Raw genomic sequence first — 27,939 nt, forward strand, 5'->3', positions numbered from 1 at the left:
TTCCATATAAATTTATTCAACTGACTACCCACCATACCAGCTTTGCTTATTCTGTGTGTATTTCCAGATTTAACTTGCCATCTTCACTAAAAACTGTACCTAAATGGCTGAAGTATTTTACTTCTTCAGTAGGCTCTCCATTCCGAATGCAGCTGAAGATTTTTTTTCAGCAACAAAGACTAAAACTATTTTCATAGTTTTAGTCTTTGTTGCTGATATTCTTGCCAAATTTGTTACAGCTTTATTCAGTTTATTCACTTAGAGAATCCTGGAAACTTGCCTTGGGTGTGTTTAGGAGTACAACATCATCTGCATAAAACAATGAGCTGAGTTTGATATGATTTTGATATCAGGTTTAATATCACTTTCTTTCATAATGGGATTAATATATATTATGAATGAGAGTAGGGATAATGTGCATCTCATCCTTGTCTTTCACCTGATTTTCTATCAAACCCTTATTATTTTTATTATTATTATTTATATCAGTACTCCTTGGAGTCATATGACTCATCTGAAGGGATCCACTCTATCCATTAACACATAATCTATCATACATCTCCTTAATCCTATTCACTGTTGAGGCACCCACAACCACCTCTGGCAATTCATTTCACTCATTCACCACTCTTCAAGTAAAGAAGCTAATCTGCGCACCCTTACTAAACAACTTTCAAGTGTGATCCCTTGTTTCCCCTTACTCTCCATGAAAAATTTCTTTTCTGTCAATCTTATAGAATCACTTTTGTAATTTATAAGTTTCACCATATCCCCTATGCTATGCATGTCAGTTAAACTCTGTAACCTACACACACACACCTCATCAGTCTATTGTCATTCCACAGACTTGTCACCAGCTGTTACTAATCTCTATAAGTTACTAACCTCCTGATCCTCAAGAAATGCAGGTGACCAAATCTGTACACAGTGGTCAACATGTGACAAAATGAAAGCCTTATAAAGAGGAATGATAATCTTCCTGTATTTCCTTCAATTCTAACTGCTGACTGACAACTTACATAAAAAGTATGCTATTTCACTGTATATCCATTTACCCTATATAATTGCATCGTTTTGTAAAGCTTTTCTCTGGCCATCTTGTCATATGCCTTTCCTAGATCTACAAAACTAAATGTAGAGATCCTTGTTAGATTCCCAAGATTTCTCAATTATTTGTCTTAAAGTGAAAATCTTATTTGACAACCTCTATTTCACCTGACCATAAGTTGTTCTTCTCCAAGTTTCTCTTCCACAATTTTTCTCAACCTCTTTACAAGCATGCTTGCATAAATCGTACCAGGGACACTTAGCAGAAAAATTCCTCTGTAATTCTGACATTCAGTTTTATTCCCTTTTTTTCATAAATGGAGACTACGAGAGCTCTACTCCAGTTGTCTGGAATTCAATCTTCTGATCAGACCCTCTGAATTATGCAGCATAGTCACTGCAAAACTTTTATATCTCCATATTTTAGCATTTCTGGTTGAATATCATCTACTTCATGTGCCTTTCCACATTTCAGTTTTTTGATAGCTTTTTCTACCTCAAGTATTGATATGTACTCCTCTTTGCATTCCTCTTGAAAATATTCTAGTATGGTTCTCTCACTGCTTTGTTTCATTTAAGTCTTTCAGTAGATATCTAGGATATCTTCATTTTCAGTTTTCATGTTACCTTTATCATCTTTAATTTCTTTTACAGTATTCTTTCCTCGATTTCTAAGCTTTTCCCATAGCCTCCAGAAATCAGAAGAGCCATCAAGCAGGACAGGGAAAAGTTCTATACTAATAAATGTGAAGAGATAGAGATCCAGATGAGGAGGCTCAATTATAAAAGGATGTTTTATTTAGTTTGTGACTTAAAGCAAAATTTTAAACCCAAATTGAATGTCATCAAAGACAGGAATGGAGCATTACTAACAGAAGAAATAGAAATCAAAAACAGATGGAAAGAATACTGTGAGGAACTGTACAGTAGAGTAGATAAAGAAATTGTGGAGGACCCCTCTCACCAGGAAAATTTTGATTTGGAACCTCCTCCACTTAGGCATGAAGTTGAAAGAGCAGTTAAGCAGCTTAACAGCGATAAGGCACCAGGTGCAGATAAAATCCCCAGCAGAGTTAATTAAGGCCACAGGGTATGGAGGTATAAGAGTGTTTCATAGATTGATTGATTACAAGGATATGGGAGACAGGATCGCCTAGAGAACTGGAAGAAATCTGTTCTCATACCACAACATAAGACAGGAGATATGAAAGCTTGCAACAGCTATAGAACTATTAGTTTAGTATCTCATGCTAGCAAAATTTTATTGAAGATCATGCTAAATAGGATCGAGGCCAAAGTTGAGGCGGAGATGCCCGAGGAACAAGCAGGTTTTAGGAAAGATAAGGGCACCAGAGATCAGATCCTTTGCCTTAGACAAATCATAGTAAAATATAAAGAATTCAGACGCCCCCTGGTAATGTGTTTCTTAGACTACTCTAAAGCTTTTGACTGTGTTGAGCATGTGAAACTGTGGGAAGTAATGAAAAGAATGGGTTTTCCTCAACACACTATCAGGTTGATAGCCAACTTGTATAAGCAGCAAGAAGCCACGGTAAGAACAGGTGTTGGATTGACTGCCTGGCTTCAAGTTGGACAAGGAGTTAGGCAAGGATGTTTACTTTCTCCTCACTTGTTTAGTATATATGTGGAGGACATCATGCGTAATGCATTGGATGAGCTCAGGATAGGAGCTCATCCATCAGCATACCTCAGATTGATCAGTAATCTGAGGTATGCTGATGATACAGTACTCCTTTGTAAGAACTAGTTGACAAAGTTAACAAGATCAGTAATAACAGAGGACCTAAACTCAATCCTAGCAAGACAAAGATTATGGTTCTCAAAGGAAACACAGAGAAGCTCTTCAGAAACAAGTGCACCTTAATGGAGAAAGAATTGAGGAAGTCAGCAAGTTTGAGTTCCTGGGCTCCATTATTAATGTGAAGAATTGCTGTTCAAAACACATCAGGAAAAGGTTAGGAATGGCTAAAACAACAGTCAGAGACCTGCCTAAAAATCTCGAAGAATGGATCTATCTCCATGGGAACAAAGTTGAGGATTTTGGATGCAGTTGTTTTTCCCAACAGCGACTTATGGAAGTGAGACTTGGAACCTAAAGAAGTCAGATAAGAAACGAATATCTGCTTTGGAGATGTGGTGTTTCAGTAGGAGGTTGAGGATATCATATACTGAAAGGCATACAAATGAATGGATGTTAGAAAAGATCAGTAGAACTTTAATACTCCATAAGGATATTGACAAAATAAATTTAAAATATTTTGGACACATAGAAAGGATGGAAGGGGGACTTCTCAGAACAGTAATAGAAGGTAAAGTTTCTTTGTGGAAGGTAATGTGCCTTTCCACATTTCAAGCCTTTGATGGCTTTTTCTACTTCAAGTATCGATATGTATTCCTGACAGCATGCCTGGTCAGTGTTTTTTGCCACTGTGCTGTCATCACTGCTTGTTTCGTTTAGCAGTTTTTCAAAGTAATTACTCCATACTTCAAGGATTTCTTTTTCTCCCGTTTTTCATATCACCTTTATCATTTCTAACTCCTTTTACAGCACTCTTTCCTATATTCCTAAGTTTCTTCAACAACCTCCACAATATTTTGCCACCTTCTTCATATTTATTTTCTAAGTTCTTGCCAAAGTCCTCCTATGACTTTTGTTTAGCTAGTTTTACAGAGTGTTTAGCTTTCTTACATTTGTCTCTGTATTCTCTAAGAACACAAGCTGACTTATTTGCCAGAAACTTTCAATAAGCTTTCTTCTTTTCCTTCACTGCCTCTTTAACTTCCTGTTTCCACCATGGAGTTCTAATTTTTCTATCCTTGCAGACAACTTTACCACATGCCTCTCTAGCTGAATCAATCAGGGTTTTCTTCAAGGCTTGCCACTGAATCTCCAAGGTTTGGTTCCTGTTCTCAAACTCTTTCATTTTTTCTTCAATGATCTTTGTGTATATTTTTGTCTACATTTCACATCTGAGAGCTGCTTAACTTTTATTCGCTTTAAACTTTCTTACATGTTATTCTTTTCAATATGAAATTCAATTTTATCCTGCTCAAGACTAAATAGTGATCACTTCCAATTTCAAATCTTGTGTACGCTCTGGTGTCCTGCACTAGGGAGAAAACATCACTATCAATAATAACATAGTCAATGAGACTTTTCTTATTCCTTGCCTCTTCTCTCCATGTGAATTTGTGCAATTTTTATGTTGGAACATGGTGTTAGTAATAACCAGTCCATGTCCTGAGCAGAAATCCAACAAATATTTGCCATGATTATTATCTTTGCTCTTTTCTCCAAATTTTCCCAAAATATTTTTGAATGACTGACAGTTATATCCTACTCTGCTATTTAGATCCCCAACAAGAACCAACTTTTCCTTTTTCATTGTGTCAGTTGCTTTTTCTAAAGCCTCAAAAAACTCCTCCACTTCTACCTTAGTAGAACCTTCTGTGGGACCATAGGCACAAATAAGTCTCATTGTCCACTTCCCCATTCTCATATTTGCCCACATTACTCTACTTGAGACTGCTTGCCATTCAAGAAGATTAGCCTCATATTTCGTGTTGAATACTATGGCTACTTCTTCTTTTCCTTGATTGTCATTTCTTGAATACAATATTTTGTATTTATTGCTCAGAATGATCTCACCAGTTTTGGTCTTTTTTGTTTCAGTCACCCCTATTATGTCGATCTGGTACTTATCTAATTCCTCAGCTAGCTCCATTTCTTTGCCATTCAGGATTCTTATGTTGATAGTACTGATCTTTAACTCTGGTGATGTCGAGTTGGGGTGTTTTTTCAGATTTGTTCCAGTAGCTGACTTTTCGCTGTTCATTTCCCTGGGGAAAACAATGGAGGCTTTGTTTAACCTGGGCGATGCCCTAGCCAGCATGAAATTTTGTCATGTTGTACCATCATTTTGTATTTTGGTTTAACCAGTAAGAATGCAATTTGGTCAGCTAAATCCCAAATTGCCAGCCCATCCTCTTTCGTTCAGTATCCAGGTAGATACCGAATAGGGTGCACCACGAGAAAGTGAGGATTGGACATTAGGTCAGAAACCCTGGTCGGTTCTCCACATTACTTTAAAAGCTATGTGGAGGTCTCCTTTCAGTTATACAGCTTTGATCCTTAAGCACCCCTGATGGTTGCTTCCCATTTCAAATCCTCTGTACTGTCTTGTATCCTGAACCAGCATGAAGGTATCACTATCAACAAAAACATAGTTAGTGAGGCTTTTCTTATTTCTTCTATCATCTCTCCACATGAACTTGTGCATATCTTTATGTTGGAACATGGTATTAGTAATGACTAGTCCATAGACTGAGCAGAAATACAGTAGATACTAACCATTATTATTATTAGCCTTCCTATTTTGTCCAAAATTTCCAAAACATTTCAAAAACATTTCTGCTGTTTACACGAATATAACTCGCACGTTTTTTTTTTTCCCAAATTTGAAGTTAAAAAATCGTGATGCGAGATATATGCACGGCTTTTTGGAAACTAATGTTTTTCAGGAAAAATTAAATTGGCATTTATATTTAAATCCTCAGTATTCATTATAATTTATAATTGCTTACATTATTTATAAAATGAATTCATTTAAATTTTAATTATCGACATTATTTACGTGATCATCCCTCACCTTCATCATGTGATATATTTGAATCTTTAGCATCAATGCTTCTGTAATGAAATTAAAACAAACAGTTTCATTATTGCTTGTGCTTTTATCATTTCAGAATCATAAGATCACCTGATTTAAAAAATACTGAAGATGGGGTATGGCTTACCAACAATCTCCTATTTGCTATTGCTACGTCCTGTCTCAAGAACGGTTTCCTACTGGCTGGACTGATTGCGTCAATCTCTATGCATATGATTGGGGCAGTATTAACAAAAGATTCCCCAACTCAACGACAAAGGCAAGCCGACAATTGTTGAGTTGAAATGCTGATTCTCTTTAACCAAATTTCAAAATATTTGAAACTGCAATAATACGAAAAAATCAGGGGTGTGAGATATACGTGAGGGCGGGTTATATTCTAATAAATACAGTATATGATTGGTGGAATTCACTTCCTACTCTGTTGTTTAGATCTTCAACAAGTACTGCTTTTCCCATTTTCTTTATGTCAGCTGCCTGCTCAAGTGACTCGAAAAATTACTCAACTTTATCCTTAGATCTTTCTGTGGGACCATATAACACAAACAAGTTTCATTGTCCATTTTGCAATTTCCCTATATAACTCTACTTGAAATTGCATTTCAATCATGAAGTTAGTGTTTAGTATTAAGTTTAGAAATTAGTTGTTTAGTGTTAAGTACTCCTTCCTTTCCTTGATCATTATTTGAATATAACTTCTTATACTTATTATTTAGTATGTCTCACCTGTTGTGGTATTCTTTGTTTTCAGTGATGCCGTGATATTTTTCCAGATCATCACAAATAAATTTGTCATGAAAATCAATAATAAAATAGACAAAAAAACACCAGGTCCATTATCAGTATAGGGCTAATTGAAAATATAAAATATTTCAGCTATTTTGGTGCAATTTGTAGTGTCTAGACTGCAAATTAAATTTGGAAAATAGTTAATAGAATAAGGAAAGCTGCTGTGTGGGAGCTATTGACTAAACGTGTAGGTTTAGGAAAAATTTGGAGTACAGAGTAAAGCTAATAATAATGATAGGTACCTGCTGGATTTCTGTTCAGAACATGGACTAATTATTACTAGCATCAGATTAGCAAAACAAGTGTTCTCTGCCAGGTTGGCAGGAAAACGACCCAGAGGAAGACCAAGATATAGGTGGATTGATACGGTACAAAGTGCCTTAGACGATAGAAATATAAGATCTGATAATGTTGGAGTCTTGACAAGTAACAGACTGATTTGGAGGAAAATTGTAGAGGAAGTTAGAAATGATGTAATTTTTTCATGTAGTACTGTCATATCCTGTACACCCCTTGAGGGCACATGGCAGGAATTTGATGATGATGTTCCAGCATAAATTCATGGAGAGTAGACATGAGAAATTAGAAGAGTTTCATTGACTATGTTATTGTTTATAGCAATATTGGCATGCTTGTTCAGGGAATAAGACTATACAGAGGATTTGAAATCAGAAGCAATCACCATTTAGTTGTGAGCAGGATAAAATTGAATATCATATTGAAATGAAAAGTGAGTAAAAATGTTTTGAAATTAATCAAAGTTGAACAGCTTTCAGAGTTGAAATGTAGACTCAAATACACACGAACACTGTTAAAGAAAATAAATGAAAGAGGTTGAAAACAATGACAAAAACCAAACCTTGGAAATTCATTGACCCTAAAGAAAATGTTGATTGATTCAGCCAGAGAGACATATGGTGAAATTGTCTTCAAGAATAGTAAAATTGGAACTTCATCATGGACTCAGGAACGGACCAATTAAGGAAAAGAAGAAAGTGTATTAAAAGTTCCTGGCAAGTAAACCATCTGATCTGAGAAAATATAAGAAAGTGAAGAACTGTGTTAAATTAGCGAAACAAAAGTCATGGAAAGACCTTGGTGAGAACTTAGAAAATATTCTGGAGGTTATTGAGAAAGGTTAAAAATGGAAGAAAGCTTTATAAGAGAAATCAGAGATGATAAAGGCAACAGGAAAGATATTCCAGATTTTTGGATTGATTGCTTTGAAAGACTGCTAAATGAAACAAGCAGTGACATCATTGTGGTAGGAAAGAGTAGCTATCCTAGTGGGCAGTTATATTCTGTTCCATCATGTCCAACTTAATACCTCTGGAAGCAGTAGTGATACACCTCTCCGTAGGATTTCTTATTACAGTATGTTCAATTTATTTACCACAGAGTGCTGAGTTAAATGAAATTGATCTTGATAACCTTATCTTGCAACTTCCTGAACCCCCATACTTTTGATGGGTGACTTTAATAGTCACAATACTCAGTGGGGTAGCGCCAACACTAATAGACGAGGTCGAATTGAAAGAATCCTTGATAATGATCTGTCCCTTTTGAATAATAGACACGATACTTTCTTCCATATGTCTACCCACTCATATTCTGCAATTGATCTTACAATCTGCTCACCTTCCATTCTTCTTCTGCCCACATGGGACATTAAAGAGAACATATATGGAAGTGATCACTTTCTTGTTCTTTGCACAATTACTTCATAGGAACGGTGTTCACCCACACTGATGCCCATATGGAAAATGGACCAATTTTTCTCATCTTGCAAAATTTAATGCTGATACAATCGGTCAAACACCTATCAATGAAGCAGTAAAGTATATAACAGAGTGCATTGTCCAGGCAGCAACAGCCTCTATCCCAAAAACATCATCTCGATTTCCACTCTATCCATAGCCTTGATGGAGCCCAAAATGCCATACAGCTAAAAAAAAAAAAAAAAAGATCAACATAGAGCATGGGGTATATTTCATAGATACCCCACCATATCGAACTTAATAGCTTTTAAGTGTATTCAGACCGAAGCACGATATGTGATATGTCAGAGTCAAAAACAATTATGGATCCAATTTACCACATCAATTCATCAAATGACCACTCCAAAAAATTATATGGGATAAAATCCGGTAAATGAAAGGCATATATAGAACACACCATTTGTCTACCTTAGACCATAATGGAAGTGTTATTGCTGATCCCAAAGCTATTGTAGACACTTTGGGAGAAAATTTCGCCAGAATCTCAACAACAGCTTCATATCCTCTTGAATTTTTAATACTGAAAGAGCAGCAAGAGAAACAAAGGCTAAATTTTTCGAGCAGTATGCTTGAGCCATACTATCAGCCATTTGTTAAGGAGTAACTAAAAGAGCTCTTCTACTATCTCACCCTAGTGCAGTAGGATGAGAAGACATTCATTATGAAATGATAAAACATCTACCATCATCTTCTATAGCTCTCCTTCTCTTAATATACAACAGAATAAGGGTTTCCAGATTCTTGGCATAAGTCATTTGTCATTGCTATCCCAAAACCAGGAAAGAATCCAACACTAGCAAATAATTATTGACCTATTGCTCTGACCAGCTGTCTTTGTGAGATACCAGAGAAAATGGTTAAAGCCAGACTTCTCTGGTATTTAGAAAACAACAATCTTCTCTCTAAATTATATATTTAGTTTAATTCTTTATCCAAGTGTAAGCAAACAAAGTTTGCGCCTGAAGTATTTTCAGGACTGAGGCAACTCGTGGCAATGGTGTACAAACTTCACATCACTTGCCTTAGTATCCCATAATACAAAGCACATATCCTTGCAGACATGTATAATGCTATGCATTATGGGAAGGGTCACTATCCAGACTGGGTTTCGCCCTTTATTGAGGTCTCTTCAGTGGGATCCAGACCCAGAGGTGATAAAGGTTGAAGCAATGCAGAGGTCACATTTACCTATACAAGTTACCAAAAGGTGTCACACCTTATTATTAAATTACTCTATTAATAACAGTTTGTCACATTCTTAATTCAGGATTTAGATGAAGAGTGCGTTTTCGACAGAAGCATACATAGACGTAGCTACAGAAGCCAAGTTCTTGGGAATCTCATCTTTGACAGAAAACTTACATATCTAGCACACATTCGTCAATCAAGAGAAAAGTGCAAGAGAGCATTGAGCCTCCTTTGCACTATATCTTCTAATGACTAGGGTGCTGATTGATCTTTATTTTGCACTTATATGTTCAAAGCTGGATTATTGGTCTCGAGGCTATGGTTCTGCACTACAGGGTAACCTGCAATTGTTGGATTCCATCCATCATCAGCGTATATGGATAGCTACTAATGCCTTTCGCACATCACCCACTCAAAATCTTCATGTTGAAGCAAATGAACCGGCTCTATCACTCAGACAGAAACAGTTGTCTCTTAATTATACCCTGAAGATAAAGTCTCTCTCAGATCATCCTACATGGACTAGTCTCTTTTCTCTGCATTGGGAAGCTCAATATATGTCCTTTTGGTATGCATGTTAAAGAGACTGTGATATGAATATTGTTGGTAAGCTGTTGGTATGAATGAATGTTGACAACATTGCCTACACTAAACATGACAGCATCCCTCCATGGTAGGTTTGCACTCCATCCTGCAACCTCATTTTGTCAGCTATAGAAGTCTCATACTCCATCATCTGCCTACCTGCAATTGTTTAATGCACTCAGTGCAGTCCACTCTGATTTCTTGCTCATCTATACTGATGGTTCAAGAACTGATATCTCTGTTGGCTGTGCTTCCTGACATTATTATCTCCAACCAGATCCTGCCTGATTGCAGCAATTATACAATAGAGTTGCATGCTATTCAGCTTGCACTTGTGCATATAAATGAAAACTGATATTCAAAGTGTATAATTTTTATAGATTTATACAGATTCTCATTTAGCTCTTTACAGGCTATTTTCTCTTCTATATATAACCCACATCCAGTGCTGTATGAGGTGTTACACCTGTTTTGTACAAAATGAAATCCTTAATTTTGATGTTCAGTTGTGCTGAATTCCCAACCACATTTGAATTAAGGAAAATGAGGCTGCAACTGCTAAATCAGCTCATACTTTCTCTATGTACTGTTTGACAGTACCATATATGGACTACAGACAGTTTATAAGTGAAATGTAATTGTTCAGTTGCTTAATGTCAGTCATCATGGTAGGAAGCATTGACCAACAAATTATATGATTAAGCCTGAAATTAAGCATTGGCATTCTAGTCAACGTATTAACAGAAGAGATGAAGTTGTTCTTGCTATGCTCTGCATAGGTCATGGTAATTTTACACATTCTTATTTACTGAGGGCTGATAACCTCCCATGTGTGAAAAATGCAATACATGTCTTACTGTTTGTCATATTCTGGTGGAGTGCCAGATGTGCTGGCACTCCACCAGAATATGACAAAGAGAGAGAATTTCATTCTTCTCTCTGAAATTTCATTCAGAGAGAAGAATGAAATTTTTGCTTATCTAGCCAAGCCACATAAACTCAGATAGATGCTAGCAGACTCAGGCAGATTGCATGATGTTTTTAACTTTCTACAAAGAATTAATTTGTACAAACACATTTGACTGTATATATATATATTTTTTATATATATATATATATATATATGCAGATCCCCCCTTCGGGGGGCAGGGATTGAATATAAATTTGTTTTGAATTAACATTCCATATCATAAGAAGAAGTTGTCATAAGGCAGCACGTGTTTCATGGGTAATCCTTTAACCTACATTTCTGCATATTTTTCTGTAAAAATGTAAGTTAAGAGATTATTCACTAAATGTGTTGCCAAATAACCCATTCCATATCATATTATCACCTCTTGCAAGGGATAATGTATCCATTGCAGGAGGTGATCCAGTGTCATGGTCATATTGCTTGTTGTACTAAAAGTATGCTTGCCATATGAAAACATCAAGATGTCAGTAGATAGCAAAATGCTGATAAGATTTCAACAGCACACAAAAAAATAATAAAAGTTCCTCCATAAACACTGTTTTATAAGTTTTTCAGATGTTCTATTCTACTTTGATTGTTATTATTCCATCTAAATAACAGTTATCTTGTCCTGACTATGGCTATAAGACTTTACCAAAACTTTTGCAGAAATAGTTTTTGTAAATCATAGTCAGTTTAGTGTTATGTTACAGATCACCGTTGCTGTTTGTCTGTCAGCATCCACATATTTAGTGGATAATCCTTTGAACCACATTTCTGCATATTTTTGTGTAAAAGTATAGATCAGTACTCACTAAATATACTGTAAATGAGTTCTAATAGTGCATTTTGATGATATGCAAAGTATAATATTTTAAATGAAATAAAATCTTTTTTAATTTATAGATATTATTTCTGGAAAATTACTCCTAAACCAAAATAGGCAAAAATAGCCATAAAAATTAATAACTTTTTAATTTATTTGAATGAATTTTTTTTTATTGTATAGCAAGCAGTTTGTCTAGTCGAAGATGTTCTGGATCTTCATTATCAGATACTGAAAACCAAGACTCCCCTGTGTTTGTTAGTTCACCACTGGAAAGTAAGTATAGTTCACATTTGTATCCTTGAAATATACTCTGCATGTGTTCCCCCTCCTACTGACCAATGCAAATAACATAGTTTATTTAAAACTTTATAATTGTTTTAAAATATGAAAATAATTTTGTGTTCTAAACATAATTGTTTTGTATACAGAATCCAGATTATTCACTTAAGAGCCAAAGAGGTCTTACATGCAACACCTCCGCAAAGAAATGCAGGCAAATGTCTAACTGGCTTCTGAGTCAGTATCCGCTCCTCCCCCCCACCCCCCCCCCCCCCCACCCCCCCCCCCCCCCACCCCCCCCCCCCCCCACCCCCCCCCCCCCCCACCCCCCCCCCCCCCCACCCCCCCCCCCCCCCACCCCCCCCCCCCCCCACCCCCCCCCCCCCCCACCCCCCCCCCCCCCCACCCCCCCCCCCCCCCACCCCCCCCCCCCCCCACCCCCCCCCCCCCCCACCCCCCCCCCCCCCCACCCCCCCCCCCCCCCACCCCCCCCCCCCCCCACCCCCCCCCCCCCCCACCCCCCCCCCCCCCCACCCCCCCCCCCCCCCACCCCCCCCCCCCCCCACCCCCCCCCCCCCCCACCCCCCCCCCCCCCCACCCCCCCCCCCCCCCACCCCCCCCCCCCCCCACCCCCCCCCCCCCCCACCCCCCCCCCCCCCCACCCCCCCCCCCCCCCACCCCCCCCCCCCCCCACCCCCCCCCCCCCCCACCCCCCCCCCCCCCCACCCCCCCCCCCCCCCACCCCCCCCCCCAGGGTCCTGTATTTGATCGTTGACAAATCCATTACAAGTTTAAGAGTGTTTCGCAAAAATAAATAATTGCTATGATAAATTTGGTGAGAAAATCACCAATAAAAAGACTAAAACTGTGAAAAGATATATGCTGATAAACAAACTGAACTGCATTTTCAATAGCGAAACTATAGCATACATTATGCATTTTAAGTATTTATGCATCGTTTTTAGTAAAGTGACAAATTAATAGCTGGAAATCAGTTATAAAAAATATTTATATAAACAAGAAAGAAAACAGCAATTTGAGATTTCTATAGTGAATGGATGTATATGAATAGCAAAACTAGATTAAAAATGAGGCTTTATAAAAGAACTTTGAGTATCAATAAATCAATCAATTCAAGTATCAAATATCAATATCAGCATTTATGTAAGATGGTATGGTCACTTAAACAGAATGAGAGATGAATGATAAGTAAAATGAGAGAGAATATACTGAGAGGAAGACCAAAATAGAGAGCGGTTAATGCCATTATCAGACAGGAGAATAAGCAAGCCAGATCTGCTAACTTTGTGATTTTAATGCACCATGTACAGAATTATGCAGAAAGAAAACCAAAATTTTAAGCAGAAATAATTTTAGTAAGGAAGTATTAAATAAATCCAAAAAGTTACTAACAAACAGATCCACTTATAATAACATGGAATATACATTGATCTAGCTTTGGGAGTCTGTTCTCCAAATTTACATGCAATAACCAGCTATAGCATGCAATAATACAAACTGCAGCAATAACGGCCAACATCAGTTTTTACAACTACTTACATGCATGCTTTACTTAAATCAGTGCCGTAACCATGGGGCACAGGCTTATAAATGTTAGCACTTCATAAAAGACAATGCCACCTCTATATTCCCAGACTATATAAATAGCTAAAAGGTAGACACAGGAGACCTTTTGGCTACTTTTCATGTTGATCATCTGCACATACATAGTTGTGTGTGCATGCATGTACATACACAAATCGACATGATAATAGAACAGATATGACATGCAAACATAAAACTGCTGCTCTACTAGAGTGTTCATACATAACAGAATCACAAGTGCACTGAGAATTTTCAACAAACAGCCCAGAGAAGACTGCATGTAATTGTGAGAGGCTAATGTTAATTACAACTGTTATGGAGTCTAACAGAGACTCCACATTATAAAAATGTCTAAATTCATTTAAACATAACTAGTTTATGTTTACCTAACGTCTACAGACACATTTTTATTACCAGATTAATTATGCCCATTATATTTTTAAACTGCCCTGTCAGAATAATATTCTATTAATGTATTACAAAGAAAATGAAGCAGCAATGCTTTTTGCTTCATTATCAGCAGAAAATTAGCAAAAACACGAAGCCTACCTATACCTAAATATCAACAACACAATGACGGAAAACAAAATTTAGTTCCCAAATTAAGAAAAAAATGGTGTAGTGTACTTATTTTATCACATCTGAAACTTAAAGCATTGTAGATGATAAAAAGTATCAAGTAAATATGATGATTTCATTTTGACTCTGTTCTGATAAATGTACATTGTCTGCAATGAATAAACTGCAATCTACTAGCTGTTTGTAGTACCCAAATGTTGTTAGGTACTACAAACAGCTAATGATCATCTGAATTAAAAAAAAAAAAAAGAGAAATAAGAAAGGAGCACAATGAAAGTATACTACAGTAAAAAAAGATCTAAAAGCCATTAAAGGTTACAGCTCTAAAATAAAGGGAACATGCTGTTCATCCATCTCATTGATGGTCTACCCCTGCCTCCTTTTCCAGGAACTTTACCTTCTATTACTGTTCTGAGAAGCCCCCCCTTCCATCCTTTCTATGTGTCCAAAATATTTTAACTTTCTTCTGTCAATATCCTTAAGGAGCCTTAAAGTTCTACTGATCTTTTCTAACACCCATTCATTTGTACGCCTTTCAGTATATGATATCCTCAACAGCCTTCTGTAACACCACAACTCAAAAGCAGATATCCGTTTCTTATCTTAATTCGAAGTCTCGCATCCATAAGTCGCTTTTGGAAAAACAACTGCATTCAAAATCCTCAACTTTGTTTCCATCCTTCAGATTTTAGACAGGTATCTGACTGTTGTTTTAGTCATTCCTAACCTTTTTCTGACATCTTCTGAACAGCAATTCTTCACATTAATAATTGAGTACATTATTCCCAGGTATTCAAACTTACTGACTTCCTCAATTCTTTCTCCATTAAGGTACACTTGTTTCTCAAGAGCTTCTCTGTTTGTGTTTCCTTTGAGAACATTAATCTTTGTCTTCCTAGGATTGAGTTGAGGTCCTCTGTTATTACTGATCTTGTTAACTTTGTCAAGAATTAGTCCTAGTTCTTCCATGTCATTACAAAGGAGTACTGTATCATCAGCATACCTCAGATTACTGATCAATCTACCTCCTATCCTAATTCCTGTCCTGAGCTCATCCAATGCTTCACGCATGATGTCCTCCGCATATATACTAAACAAGTGAGGAGAAAGTAAACAACCTTGCGTAACTCCTTTTTCAACTTGAAGCCAGGCAGTCAATCCAACACCTGTTCTTACCATGGCTTCTTGCTCCTTATTCAAGTTGGCTATCAACCAACACACTGATAGTGTGTTGAGGAAAACCCATTCTTTTCATTACTTACCACAGTTTTACATACTCAACACAGTCAAAAGCTTTAGAGTAGTCGAAGAAACACATCACCAGAGGGAATCTGAATTCTTTATATTTTGCTATGATCTGTCTAAGGCAAAGGATCTGATCTCTGGTGCTCTTATCTTTCCTAAAACCTGCTTGTTCCTTGGGCATCTCTGCCTCAACTTTGGCCTCAATCCTATTTAGCATGATCTTTAATAAAATTTTGCTTGCATGAGATATCAAACTAATAGTTCTATAATTCTTGCATACCTTCATATCACCTACATCCAGTTTCACAAGTACAGCCATTCTGGTCTTGCAGACCATACTCTGGATACACACCACAAAATACGGTGGAAGAAAGCTACAGTAATACACTGTAGCAAATACAAATTCGAAAGACTATTTATGGAATCAGCCTCAGCCGTAAGAAACTCCCCAAACCTCAACAAATTTGGTTGTATGTGACTGCCCCAAATTTGGGAGGCATACATCAGCAGACTTTCAGCCCAACGGCCAAGAACATCTACTTAGCCCGCTAGTGGGCACCATCAGGATTTCTAGAAGAATGATAGCTTCATATCTTCATTCTCAGTTACTGTGTTGTAGTGCCTGCGTGCACGTGCCTTTTTGTAAATTCCTTTTGAAAATGGCAACGTGACGTTGCCGAAATATCGGAAATATTTATCAAAGTATAATTTAATTTATATTCGGATCTATGTTGTTCAATTCCCTAAGTAATTTAGAAAAGAGATGGAGACTAAAAAAAAAAAAAAAAAAAAAAAAAAAAAAAAAATTACAAAAAAGCAGTATGATGAACAACTAAAACTGCTGCCTATTTATGTAAGTGATCACTTGAGCAATCTTAATAAGCAACTGCTTTATCAGGTATAAAAGTGAGCAAGTACAATGTGGAGAAGAGAGAGTAAACTGTTCATAAAGGATGACACTACAAAGATGATCCATAAGGATAAAGATACTGGATGACCTCAATGAACACAATCAAAGAAATGAATAACTGAATGTGTTATCTAACTGCAAACAATTGAAGCAAGCTGGCTCATATGAATATGAGAGAGCACTTGTAAAACCTGGTAAAACATAACCTCTGCAAAATATTTTTTTTTTGATACCACTTAAAACTTATCTAAAAACAAACCTATGGCATGTAAATATTAAGGTCAAATTTTAAGTTAATGTTGCTATTCTCAGAAATTATGCAGATATATACTAGTGAAGTATATCTGCATAATTATCTCAGGGCTCATTTTAGTGAGTATGGGCATGGCAAACCCGAGGTACCTGATGCTGGACCATGTCTTACTTCATGTAATATACATCTGCTATATTATCTGTAGACTGGTCCCTCCCCTTCCTTCTTTCTTTCTTCTTGCTCCTTCCCCTGAGTGCTATTAGACTATTCGAGGGCTAGGGGTGAATCTTTCCTATTTTGCTGTGTTATTTTGTCTTATGCAAACAGGGTAGTACCAAACATTATAACAAGGTCAGGTCATCAAACAATGGTCATACCGCATCGTCCATCGCACGGGTTACCAAGGGCTATGGGTGAATCTTTCCTATTTTGCTGTGTTATTTTGTCTTATGCAAACATGGTAGTGCTAACAGGGCATCACCAAACACTATAACATGGTCAGGTCATCAAACAATGGTCATACTGCATCGTCCATCACACAGTTACCAAGGGATGTGTTCGGGTTTTAGGCAGAGGGACCCATTTGAAAAATATGTTACAATCTCCCTTAGAGGAAACTCCATCAATGGGCCTGCTACCTGTTTGGGGAGGTGTTTAGGGGAAGCACAAAGAAATGGTTCTGCAAAAGGACGGAAATGGCAATGACAACGGCACCAGACTATGGCTTTAGGCAACTGGAACATTTTCTCTCTGACAGGGAAGGAGAAAGAACTGGTCAAGGAAGCCAAGCGCTACCAACAAGATTTAGTTGGATTTTCTTCGACCAAGAGGAGAGGCTCTGTAACTGTTGACCTGGATGGGGGATGGGTGGAAACTCTACTACTCTGGTGTGAGCCCAACAATGTCTGCTCAGGTGGGTGTGGGGATACTCACAAGCCCCTGGCTGTCAGACTGTGTTGCTGGGTGGATCTCATTGGGGGAGGTATGTGATGGGTATGTGTGTGTGTGTTAAGACTCCAGATGAAAAACCATGACTTGGTTGTGGTGCAAGCCTATGCACCTAATCTGGAGTCAGAATACTCTGCCTTCCTAGAGGAAGTGGATGCTGCTTTTGACAGGGTGGCAGACATGGAATCAGTCCTGCTAATGGGAGACTTCAATGCACATGTTGGAAAAGATGACCAGACGTGGAGGGGTGTGTGTTTGGGAGGAACGGAGACCCTGACCTTAATGCAAATGGGTTGAAATTATCGGACTTCTGCTGTACTAACAGCTTGTCCATAATGAATACCTTCTTCCACCACGGAGAAGTCCATAAGTATACCTGGTACAGGGATACACTTAGACAAAGGTCTTTGATTGACTTATTTATAGTCTCAGCAGACCTATTTTCCTCAGTGCAGGATGTTCGTGTGAAGAGAGGGACAGAACTGTCAACTGACCTCCACCTTATTGTCTGCACTCTACGGCTTCAGAAACCAGATGCTGCCATCAATGTTGGTAGGTCTAAGCAGCTATACTGCGTGAAATTGGAGGCATTGGAAAATGAGGCTGTGAGGAAGAATTTTGCAGATGACATTTCCTCCAGGTTCAAAGAGATTCCCAGGCATACTGCAGATGTTGAGGAGGAGTGGGAGCTGTTCAGAACTGCTACCACTGCCTCTGCACTCTCATGCTGTGGCAGAAAGTGGCTTGGCATGGCAATGGACAGTGAGAAAAGGACACCTTAGTGTAACCAAGAGGTTCAAAAATGACCCGAACATGGCTTAGGGTCAGGTCACCTGAGATGCGTTTCCAGTACATTGAGGCACGAAAAGATGCTGCTGAGGCAGTAAAGACAGCAAAGCAGAATCCTTTGAAGAAAGGTTAGACTCATCCTATGCAAATGCAAACAAAAAAGGATATCCTCCACAGATGGAGGGAATACTTTGAGAGCCTTCTTAACCCAGGTCGCCCAGCAGTTGTGGACATCCAAGATGTGCAGATCGAGGCGATGACTAGTCTCACAGCAGAAGAGGTCCATTTAGCAATAAAATCACTAAACTCGGGCAAGGCTGGTGGTGATGATGAAATTTGGTCCGAAATGCTTGGATATCCTTAAATCGAGACAGCGTTCTTTGGCTGTCTCGATTTAAGGATATCCAAGCAATGGCAGACAGGCATAATAGTAATACCAGTCTTAAAGAAGGGAGACCAGAGAGATTGCAGCAACTATTGTGGCATCTCTCTGCTCAGCCTGCCTGGGAAAGTATATGCTAGGTGCTTGGAAAGAAGGTGCAGGAGCATGGTTGAGTCAAAGTTACAGGAAGAAAACAATGTGGCTTTTGTCCTGGGAAGCACAACTGACCAAATCTTCACTTTAAGGCAAGTCTTCGAGAAATCTTGGGAATATGCCAAGAAAGTCTACACATGTTTTGTGGACTTGGAGAAGGCATATGACCGGGTTCCTCGGGATAAGCTTTGGCAAGTAGTACAGGAGAATGGAGTGGATGGCCAACTATTAGCTGCCATCAAGTCCCTGTATGAATGCCCGGAGTTTTGTGTCAGGGTAAACAGCACAAAGTCTGAACCTTTCACAGTCTCTGTTGGCCTCCGCCAAGGGTGTGTGTTCTGTCACCCCTCCTTTCCATAATATTTATGGACTGGATTGATAGGCACAGTCAAGGTAGTGAGTGTGTCAGAATTGGAAGATGTAGCATTGAACGTCTGCTTTTTGCAGATGACCTCCAGTGGATCCTGGATAGGTTTGTTGCTGTTTGAGGGAAAACAGCACAAAGTCTGAACCTTTCACAGCCTCTGATGGCCTCCGCTAAGGGTGTGTTCTGTTACTCACGAGGCAGTGAGTGTGTCAGAATTGGAAGATGTAGCATTGAACGTCTGCTTTTTGCAGATGACCTAGTTCTGCTTAGCTTCCATAGATGACCTCCAGCAGACCCTGAAATAGGTTTGTAGCTGTTTGTGTCAGGGTAAACAGCGCAAAGTCTGAACCTTTCACAGTCTCTGTTGGCCTGGAATGAATCTGCAAAAAGCAGAACTAGGTCATCTGCTTTTTGCAGATGACCTAGTTCTGCTTAGCTTCCATAGATGACCTCCAGCAGACCCTGAATAGGTTTGTAGATGTTTGTGTCAGGGTAAACAGCGCAAAGTCTGAACCTTTCACAGTCTCTGTTGGCCTCCACCAAGGGTGTGTTCTGTCACCCCGCCTTTTCATAATATTTGTGGACTGGATTGATAGGCACAGCTGAGGCAGTGAGTGTGTCAGAATTGGAAGATGTAGCATTGAACATCTGCTTTTTGCAGATGACCTAGTTCTGCATAGCTCTTCCACAGATGACCTCCAGTGGACCCTGGATAGGTTTGTAGCTGTTTGTGCAGAAGCTGGAATGAAGATCAGTGTGGCCAAAACTGAAACATATGTGGTCTCAAGACAACCATCCAAGTGCACTCTACATGTGAGTGGAGTCCCACTGAGGCAGGTGGAGAAGTTTAAATCCCTTGGGTCCATATTCATGAGTGATGGAAAGTGGGACATAGCGCTAGATACTCGGATTGGCTCAGCAAGCGTAATATTGTGGGAGCTTGGCCGTTTGGTAGTATTTAAGCAGGAGTTAAGCCAGAAGGCAAAGCTGGCTGTCTTCAATACAGTTGTAAAAGTTCGATGCAGCAGAAATTTTCGTCCGCCTAGTGCATCGACCTTTTACTGAAGGTCAAACCTAGAGAACGTGTAAATATGTTTATTGTATTATCTCTTAGTGTTGTTTATAGAATATGTACAACCCAACAGGAATTAGTTTACTCCTTACAAAAACAAAGCATGTAAAACTGAAAATGCCAATGGCAACACGGTGCAGTCAGGAAGCCGTTTGATTCCCGTTTGCATAGTCAGTCGCAGGTGGCCTTCAAGGTCAGAGCAGAAAGGAACAAGTGAAATCAAACAGGAGTTCCGCAAGCTGACAGAATGGGATTAAGAACATAAGAGAGGATAGTGGCGAAAGTTCCAGAATCCACTATCAGATTAGTAACATGAAAGGAGATAACGGCAAAAGTTCAAGAAACCACCAATCACGTGATATTGTAAGGGGGGGATCCAAAACTGAACCCAAAGCATGGAATATGAAGGAGATATAAGTGAGGAATTGGGGAGTGATAAGAATCGACACCCAGAGAGAGATAGTCACCTAGTGAGTGAACCAGGAGGAGTTGCTGCCCAGAAGTGGAGGGAATCTGATGGAAGGAATCCAGAGGTCAATCTGCCATAAAGCCGTTCAAGTCTAAAAGCAAGGATGTCCCGAGGTGAACAAAGAGGAAGAACGAAATGTCCAGATGCGATTCTGCTCCTATAGTCTGTGAAAAGCCAACAATCGAAATCTCACCTGAGTTTTCCACACCGGAAAGTTGTCCCTCGCACCATACTTGCTGACCCGACGAAGCCGCTGGTACTCTGTGAACTTCGAGGTTAAGGATCCTAAAGCCCGGAGCGAAAAATAGGAACATCAGGCACCGTGACTGATAGAAATAGCCGATGATCAATAGAAGAACATTTCACGTGAGTGTGATTATCATTTGTTATAACTTACGTGTGCTGTAAGAAAGATATAATAACTGACTGTTGAGATTTTATAGGATAGCCAGAGAATAACTAATGCGCTCCTTGTCACAGAAATTAATAGTTATGTGTAGAGTGGAGTATAGCTAATTCCTGAAGAATTACATGGATTTTAAGAGTGATCTGTAACTTGTAAATAGTTAAGTCTGTGTTTTGATATAATGGATAAATTAATGTCTATGTTCTGATAATATAGATGAAGTTTAAACTAAGGTACTAAAATTCATGTGATAAATTAAGTAACATAAGTTAACTGAGTGACTGGAAAGGATTGACATGTATTTTAATCAATCAGGATATTTACTATTTGTATCTTGTTATTGTTGTGATACCAGAAGATTTGACGTGTGAGATATTAGCTTAGAAAAGTTTTATCAATTAACGGAATAGTCAGAACAATGTTTGTTATAAGAGGTATTTAGATAAACTGCATGAATTTGATTGATTTGAGATTTAACAGAGGATAGTTCCCCTGTACCTTTTGTATTGTATATTTCTTACTTAGCATTCATTAAATAAGTCCTTTGAATTTTTACAAAAATTTGTGGACTGATCTTATTTCATCGCAATGCATTGATCTGAAATAAACCGAGCCTATAAGCGGGTAATCACTAGAATCAAACTAGAGAGAGAGAGAGAGATGCCACAACTGTTAGGATTTTTGAGATTATGAATTTTTGATTAAATCATAGTTTGCCGGAAGTTTTCATAATTTCTTGTACCAATCTTGGGACATGGAGGCGCAGTCAGAAATTAATATAAATATCCATGGTCCTCAGGTATAAGAAGTACTGAATCACTGAAGGTAGTATAAGTAAAGGGACCACGAGTGAATTGTAAGAAAAAGATTATGAATGGAAAGGATACAGAAAAATAGAAAAAATAACTAATATAAAACAACAAACAAAGATAAAATATTACACAGTCTATGTCCCCATCCTCATCTATGGTCATGAGAGTTGGGTAATGACTGAAAGAAAGTGGACACGAAGGAAACCCTCAATACTCAACCGTTGCTTCTCGTTGAGAGATCGCAGTTACGTTGGTACAGGCACCTGGTCAGAATGCCACAAGAAAGGCGCCCCCCAGCAGGCCCTCTTTGCCAAGCCAAGAACTCGCTGGATAGATTATATCCAAAACCTTGGGTGAACACGTTTGGGAGTTCCACCAGAACACCTGAGTTTGGCGGCGGAGGTTCGTAACCATTGGAAGTTCCTCTTGCAACTTCTGCCCCCACAACCTAATTAGGAAAGGTGAGCCTTGAAGATGTATGTATGTACCAGTGAAGTATGGATCAAACAACTATAATCAATATTCTCTTATTAATTATGCATTGTTTCACGAATCTCGGTATTATACTCATTCGGATGGATAAATCCTATGATAAGAAAAATAGCTTACATCTCAACAAACTGATGTTAAATATGTGCTGTGATGATTTAATTTATGATATAATAATGGATATACTTATGGAGCATTCAGAGGATCAGATTTCTAACACCATTTTTCCTCAACTTCATATTTGGCTATGTTTTGTAGACGATATCTTTGTAATCTAGTCTCACTATGAAAGAGAACTAGAACTTAATTTCTAGATAAAATTAACTTCTTATATACAAGCATCAAGTTCACTATTGAGCATGAATCAACAACAGTCTCCCTTTATGGATACTTTAACACACCATAATTCTGTTGGTAATATTGAATTTTCTCTTTACAGGAAGCCATCCTTTACAGGCAGATATCCATGTATTTTTATATCATCATCCTTCACAAAAAACAGATATTATCAAAAGCCTTGTGCACCAAGCATGTACAATTTATTCTTCTGCATTCTCTTCTATTACAAGAATAAAATAAAATAAAACTTACCCTGTTGCTTAATGAATACAACGATACAGAAAATATTTGATAATTATCGTCCCTCTCTCAAATTGCAATCTCATGTTAAAAGGATCTGCATACCCTACCTTAAAGGAATATCTGAACAAACAGTAAGGATCTTTCACAGATATAATTTGTATACCACCTTAACCAGTGTTGGATTCTGATTAAGGAGAAATTTAAATTATTAATATTCCTTACAGAATCCAACTTAATCCACCATACCAAAGTCTATACTTGTAAAAAATTATTTGATATTAATCCCATGATTGTAAATTATTATTCATGTAATTGCCTTGAGTTTATTTATTAAAGTTTATTAATTAATCTAAAATATGTGTTAGCAATGATAGGACCTTGTATTGAAATATTATTCTGTCTATTTTGATTATTCCTAATTTAATATTATGAGGAATTGTATATATGTTAAATATGCCTTATGCGAACTATAATATTTTGATTTTTATTTATCGCTACCAGTATGTAAAGGTATAATGTTATGCAATATTTCTGTTTTTATTTTATTTTGTTTGTTACTATGGGGACGGGCTAGAAATAGCTAGCGCGTGCATGGATCGCGAGATATGGTATTCAACTGCAGAGAAGGAATTGACATAAGAGAGCGTGAGAAACAATTTTTTTGGGGAAAAGGAAGGGAGGTATATAAGCTGAGAGCGGAGAAAACCGGGCCTCTTCTCCTTTTCAGGACTGACCATTCTGGGACATGAGAGCATCGAGTATAGCACAGATAGAGACGAGGAGAATACTAAGGGCAGCAAAGTGAATGTAAAGGATTGCTGTGTCTAGAACTTTGGTGCTGTAATTGGACTATTTGAGGACCGGGAAAGTAATAGGCAACTGAGAATAATTCTAGAAGTTAAAGAATTACTACGTATTCCATTAGTTTCATGGAACTTTAACAGAGAAATGAAATTGGTCGAACAGTGTTAAAGAAGGAATGAGCATTTTCCTTTATCCAAGTACGTCTATACACGTGAAGTGCGACCATTAATAGTTCAGTTATCATTGAGAAGATTGATTCTAAATAGTGTTGCCATACTGTGCTAAGTAAATATAGTTATAAAGTGTATCCATAGTGAAATTGCTGAGCAAAGGGTTTATCCGGTAAGAACTGTCCAATTTTATGTTACTTCAATGCAGAGATATATGTGTAATTAGTCCTGTTATTCCTCACATTAACCATAACGTTTTTTGCTGAAATCAACCGGAGTATGAAGTATGAAAGTGTATACTCATGAAGCAGTTGTTGCCACCATTAATGTATTGAGACTTTACTGACTGTGTGATAATAGTAAAATTTTTTACTAAGAGATTTTGTGATATTGAACTCTATTAAAAGTTATTTTAATATTGTGAAAGCTATAAGTCTGATAGCAGAATGCCCATAGACTGAATCTGTAAGATGTTGTGACCAGTTAAGCTAAGACATTTATATTATCTTTTTCTCAGAATTGAATTTATATGTATAATATGTAATCCAGAATTAAAATTTTTGTTTTGATGATTTTAAATTTGTGTTTGCCTGAATCTCCTTTACTGCACCGTTTTGAAATTATCGGACCTAGCAGGAGCTTCAAACATAAGAGATAAACTCAGCCTACTAAAGAAATAATATTGATATCAAATTAGTTGATGGTTGGTTTCACTACATTTCATTAGACTAGTCTAGATATAGAGTGGCGCAGTCTAAAAATATAAATTTCTCTATATTTAATTTAGTAATCAACCAGCAACTTATTACTTGTTTAAGAACAGAGTTAAAACAAGATGGCAGATCAAAAAACAAGGAAGTACGATCCAACACCAGCCTGGAAGTTGTCATCTTTCTGAATGCCTATCAAAGATACTTCATCACCTCTATCCTTGTCCTGTGTTTATCAAATATCCTGTTCTTGTTATCTTTGCTATTTTGGACAGACTACCCATTCTGCTGTGATAGGAATCTAATAACATCAAGATTATATTAGATTTTTGGAATATGAAAGTTCAGGCCTTGCTTCTCATGTCATCAACTAGAGACATATAGAGTTCACTGGAAGCGCATAGCCACTAGACATGATTCTAGTGGCTATGCGCTTCACAACCATATGCCTAGGGAAGGAGTGTAATAGGTTCAATTCCCATCAATGACATGAGGAGCTTAAGGATCTTCCTCAGCCAAAGCCAAGTTAGCCAGTCTTGGACAGCAGGGTTTTCTCCCCAGTTTATCTGGGTTTTTTTTATCCAGCAAGCAGGCAAACTGGCCCCGTGAACACACACACGGATACAGTCAGGAATACTTAAGACAATCCTCCAGCCATAGGTCTGAATTGTCAGATATGCCGGTCCCGAGCCTGGATAAAAATAGGGGGATTGAGGTGGTTCCATACCTCCCCATAAAAGGGGCTCACGGCCGTTGAATCATCATACAAAATGAATGAAGTGGAATCATACCAAGATGTTATACTATAGTAAGTTCAAATCTAATTGTGTATTTTTTGAATCATGTGAAGCCCTACATCAGTCTTAATCTTAATTGGACAAATAAGGATGCTTATTTGTAAACCCTATAGTATATTCGTACTATAGGTAGGCTAAGGATTTTTTTTTTCTATTTTTTATTTGTTTGTAATTTTTTAAATATTTTTTTACATAGTCTAGAAACCCTGCTCTAGAGACCAAATGGAAAATTTTCAAGCCATTTCAGGGCATTCAATAAGTGAGATGGTGGTCTTGCACCAGGCAATGAGATTCACAACTAACCTAAAAATAATCCCAAACATCTATGCCTGGCGGGATTTGTCCTTGCAACCTGTTGGTTGGACAGTGGATATGCCAATTGGCCAACCAGGCCAGCAAATATAATTGGCATTAAAAAAGCAGCAAAAATGCATTCCCAGAGGCCACTGTAGTGACGGCATTGCTCTCCGAGTTGTAATTTGATCCTACAGAGAGGCCAAAGTATGTGAATCACCTCCAGAAGACAAATAAATCCTCCGAACATCTAAATGCAGTAAATGAGGATGAGATAAAGAGTGTAGTAGTAATCAGTTAAAAAAAAAAATTCAGGAATACAATATATAACAACACACAGAATAATAAATGTGAAGAAATTAGACTATTTTAAGACTAAAGTCTTATGAGGGGACACCCCTCTATGGGTGTTGTTGGCTAGGTGGCCTAAGAATTAAAGTTTTCATAATCACATTTATTTAGATCAGATTGTTTTTTAAATCTGCTCATGATACTAAAATTTGAAACACGTTTTTTTTTTTTTTTTTTTTTTCTGTTAGAATCTGAAGCAGATTTAAAAAGCCAGTCTAATCTAAATAAACATGGTTGTGTTTAACTTTTAAAGATTTGGGAAACTTTGATTCTTAAGCCTCTCATCCAACAGCTAAGGCTAGCCAGCAGCACCCATAGAGGGCACCCCTCATAGGACTTTAGCCTTAAAATAGTCTAATCTCTTCCAATTATTATTGTGTGTTATTATTACAATTTTAATGTTGTATTCCTGAAGATGTCTCTGTGACAGAGAAGAAATATCAAAATAATTAAACCTCTTATTTATTTACTTCACAGTGCAATATTCATTCCATTAAATTAATTATGAGTACCAAGGTATAACTTAAAACCATCAACACTGGAAATTACTTGCATCCCTCCTCCTATCACCATAAATGCATCAAACGATCGATCATATTAACACAATTCATCAATGCTTACAAAAATATCTTCAATCACAGTTTTAAACCAAGAAATCACATGTCTAAAAGACATCTGTTCTTGTCAATATTCCTAAATAAGTAATAAATAATGCAATTTACTCAGCTTAAAATCATGTGTCTTCTTCCAAAACTTATCTAATTCCTATCTGTTTTATAACTCTTATATATCCAAAACATCTACAAAGCCACCAAATTTTGTAATTCTAATTACAAAACTGTCATCACAAACACCAGCAACAAGCTATAAAACTCAATAAAAAAAAAAAAAAAAAAAAAAAAAAAAATCAGCTAATGCCTTTTATTCCTGTATAGGGAGTAGACGAGGTCATTTTTAAGCCATATCTAACGTTTGGAGACTGAGTGGGCAATTCAATCTCCAATGGTACCCAATCAGATATGGCTGGCCCAAGGCTATCACTAATTAAGCAGCATGCAGCGAAGAGAGACGGCTCAACAAGTGCCGCCATCTCGTGGTACCTAACCCTAACACAATATATTTAATGTCTGAAATAGTGTGGGTTCGATGGTCAATTTTCTTGAGTTTACAGGACGAAAAACCCCGCTTGGCCGTGCCAGAGATTGACTAACTCGGGAACCGGTCGAAAATAGGCTTAGAAAAATTTCCTCTAGTCACCGACTAGATTCGAAACCAAGAAGTCTTCCTTCGTGGGGTCAAGCGCTGTGGTATGCAACCGCTACATCCACTGAGCTATACAGACTCTTTTTTTTTAAAAAATCAGCTGACACCTTTTATTCCTGTACAGGGAGTAGACGAGGCCATTTTTAAGCCCTATCTAACTTTTGGAGACTGAGTGGGCAGTTCAATCTCCACTCTCTAAAAGATTAAACCATAATAGCTCAGACAGAATTGTACTATGTTATAATGTAATACACAAGCTTAACTGTCAATCCAGATGAAATACCTGCATATATTGGAACCACTTTTTGTTTTTTAAAGTCACATTTAAATGAACATTAACAAGACTGCAAT

At 37.8% G+C, this 27,939-nt stretch overlaps 2 protein-coding genes across 2 annotated transcripts in view; one reads left to right on the forward strand and one right to left on the reverse strand.

Moving 5' to 3' along the window:
- LOC150105776 (SLAIN motif-containing protein-like) overlaps positions 1-26,569 on the forward strand; it is a 161,392-nt gene extending 134,823 nt beyond the window's left edge. Inside the window, exons 6-7 of the mRNA XM_090394554.1 lie at positions 12,040-12,132; positions 26,514-26,569. Coding sequence (XP_090250680.1) covers positions 12,040-12,132; positions 26,514-26,569 — 149 coding nt within the window. The remainder of the gene's footprint in view (positions 1-12,039; positions 12,133-26,513) is intronic.
- Positions 26,570-27,108: 539 nt separating this feature from the next.
- LOC150105777 (uncharacterized) overlaps positions 27,109-27,939 on the reverse strand; it is a 29,551-nt gene continuing 28,720 nt past the window's right edge. Inside the window, exon 4 of the mRNA XM_090394555.1 lies at positions 27,109-27,189. Within this exon, the coding sequence (XP_090250681.1) occupies positions 27,109-27,189 (81 nt within the window). The remainder of the gene's footprint in view (positions 27,190-27,939) is intronic.

This window comes from Typopeltis vanoorti, chromosome 6 (assembly GCF_054136105.1).
Source record: "Typopeltis vanoorti isolate ZY-2024b chromosome 6, IOZ_Tvanoo_1.0, whole genome shotgun sequence".
Taxonomy (NCBI): domain Eukaryota; kingdom Metazoa; phylum Arthropoda; class Arachnida; order Uropygi; family Thelyphonidae; genus Typopeltis; species Typopeltis vanoorti.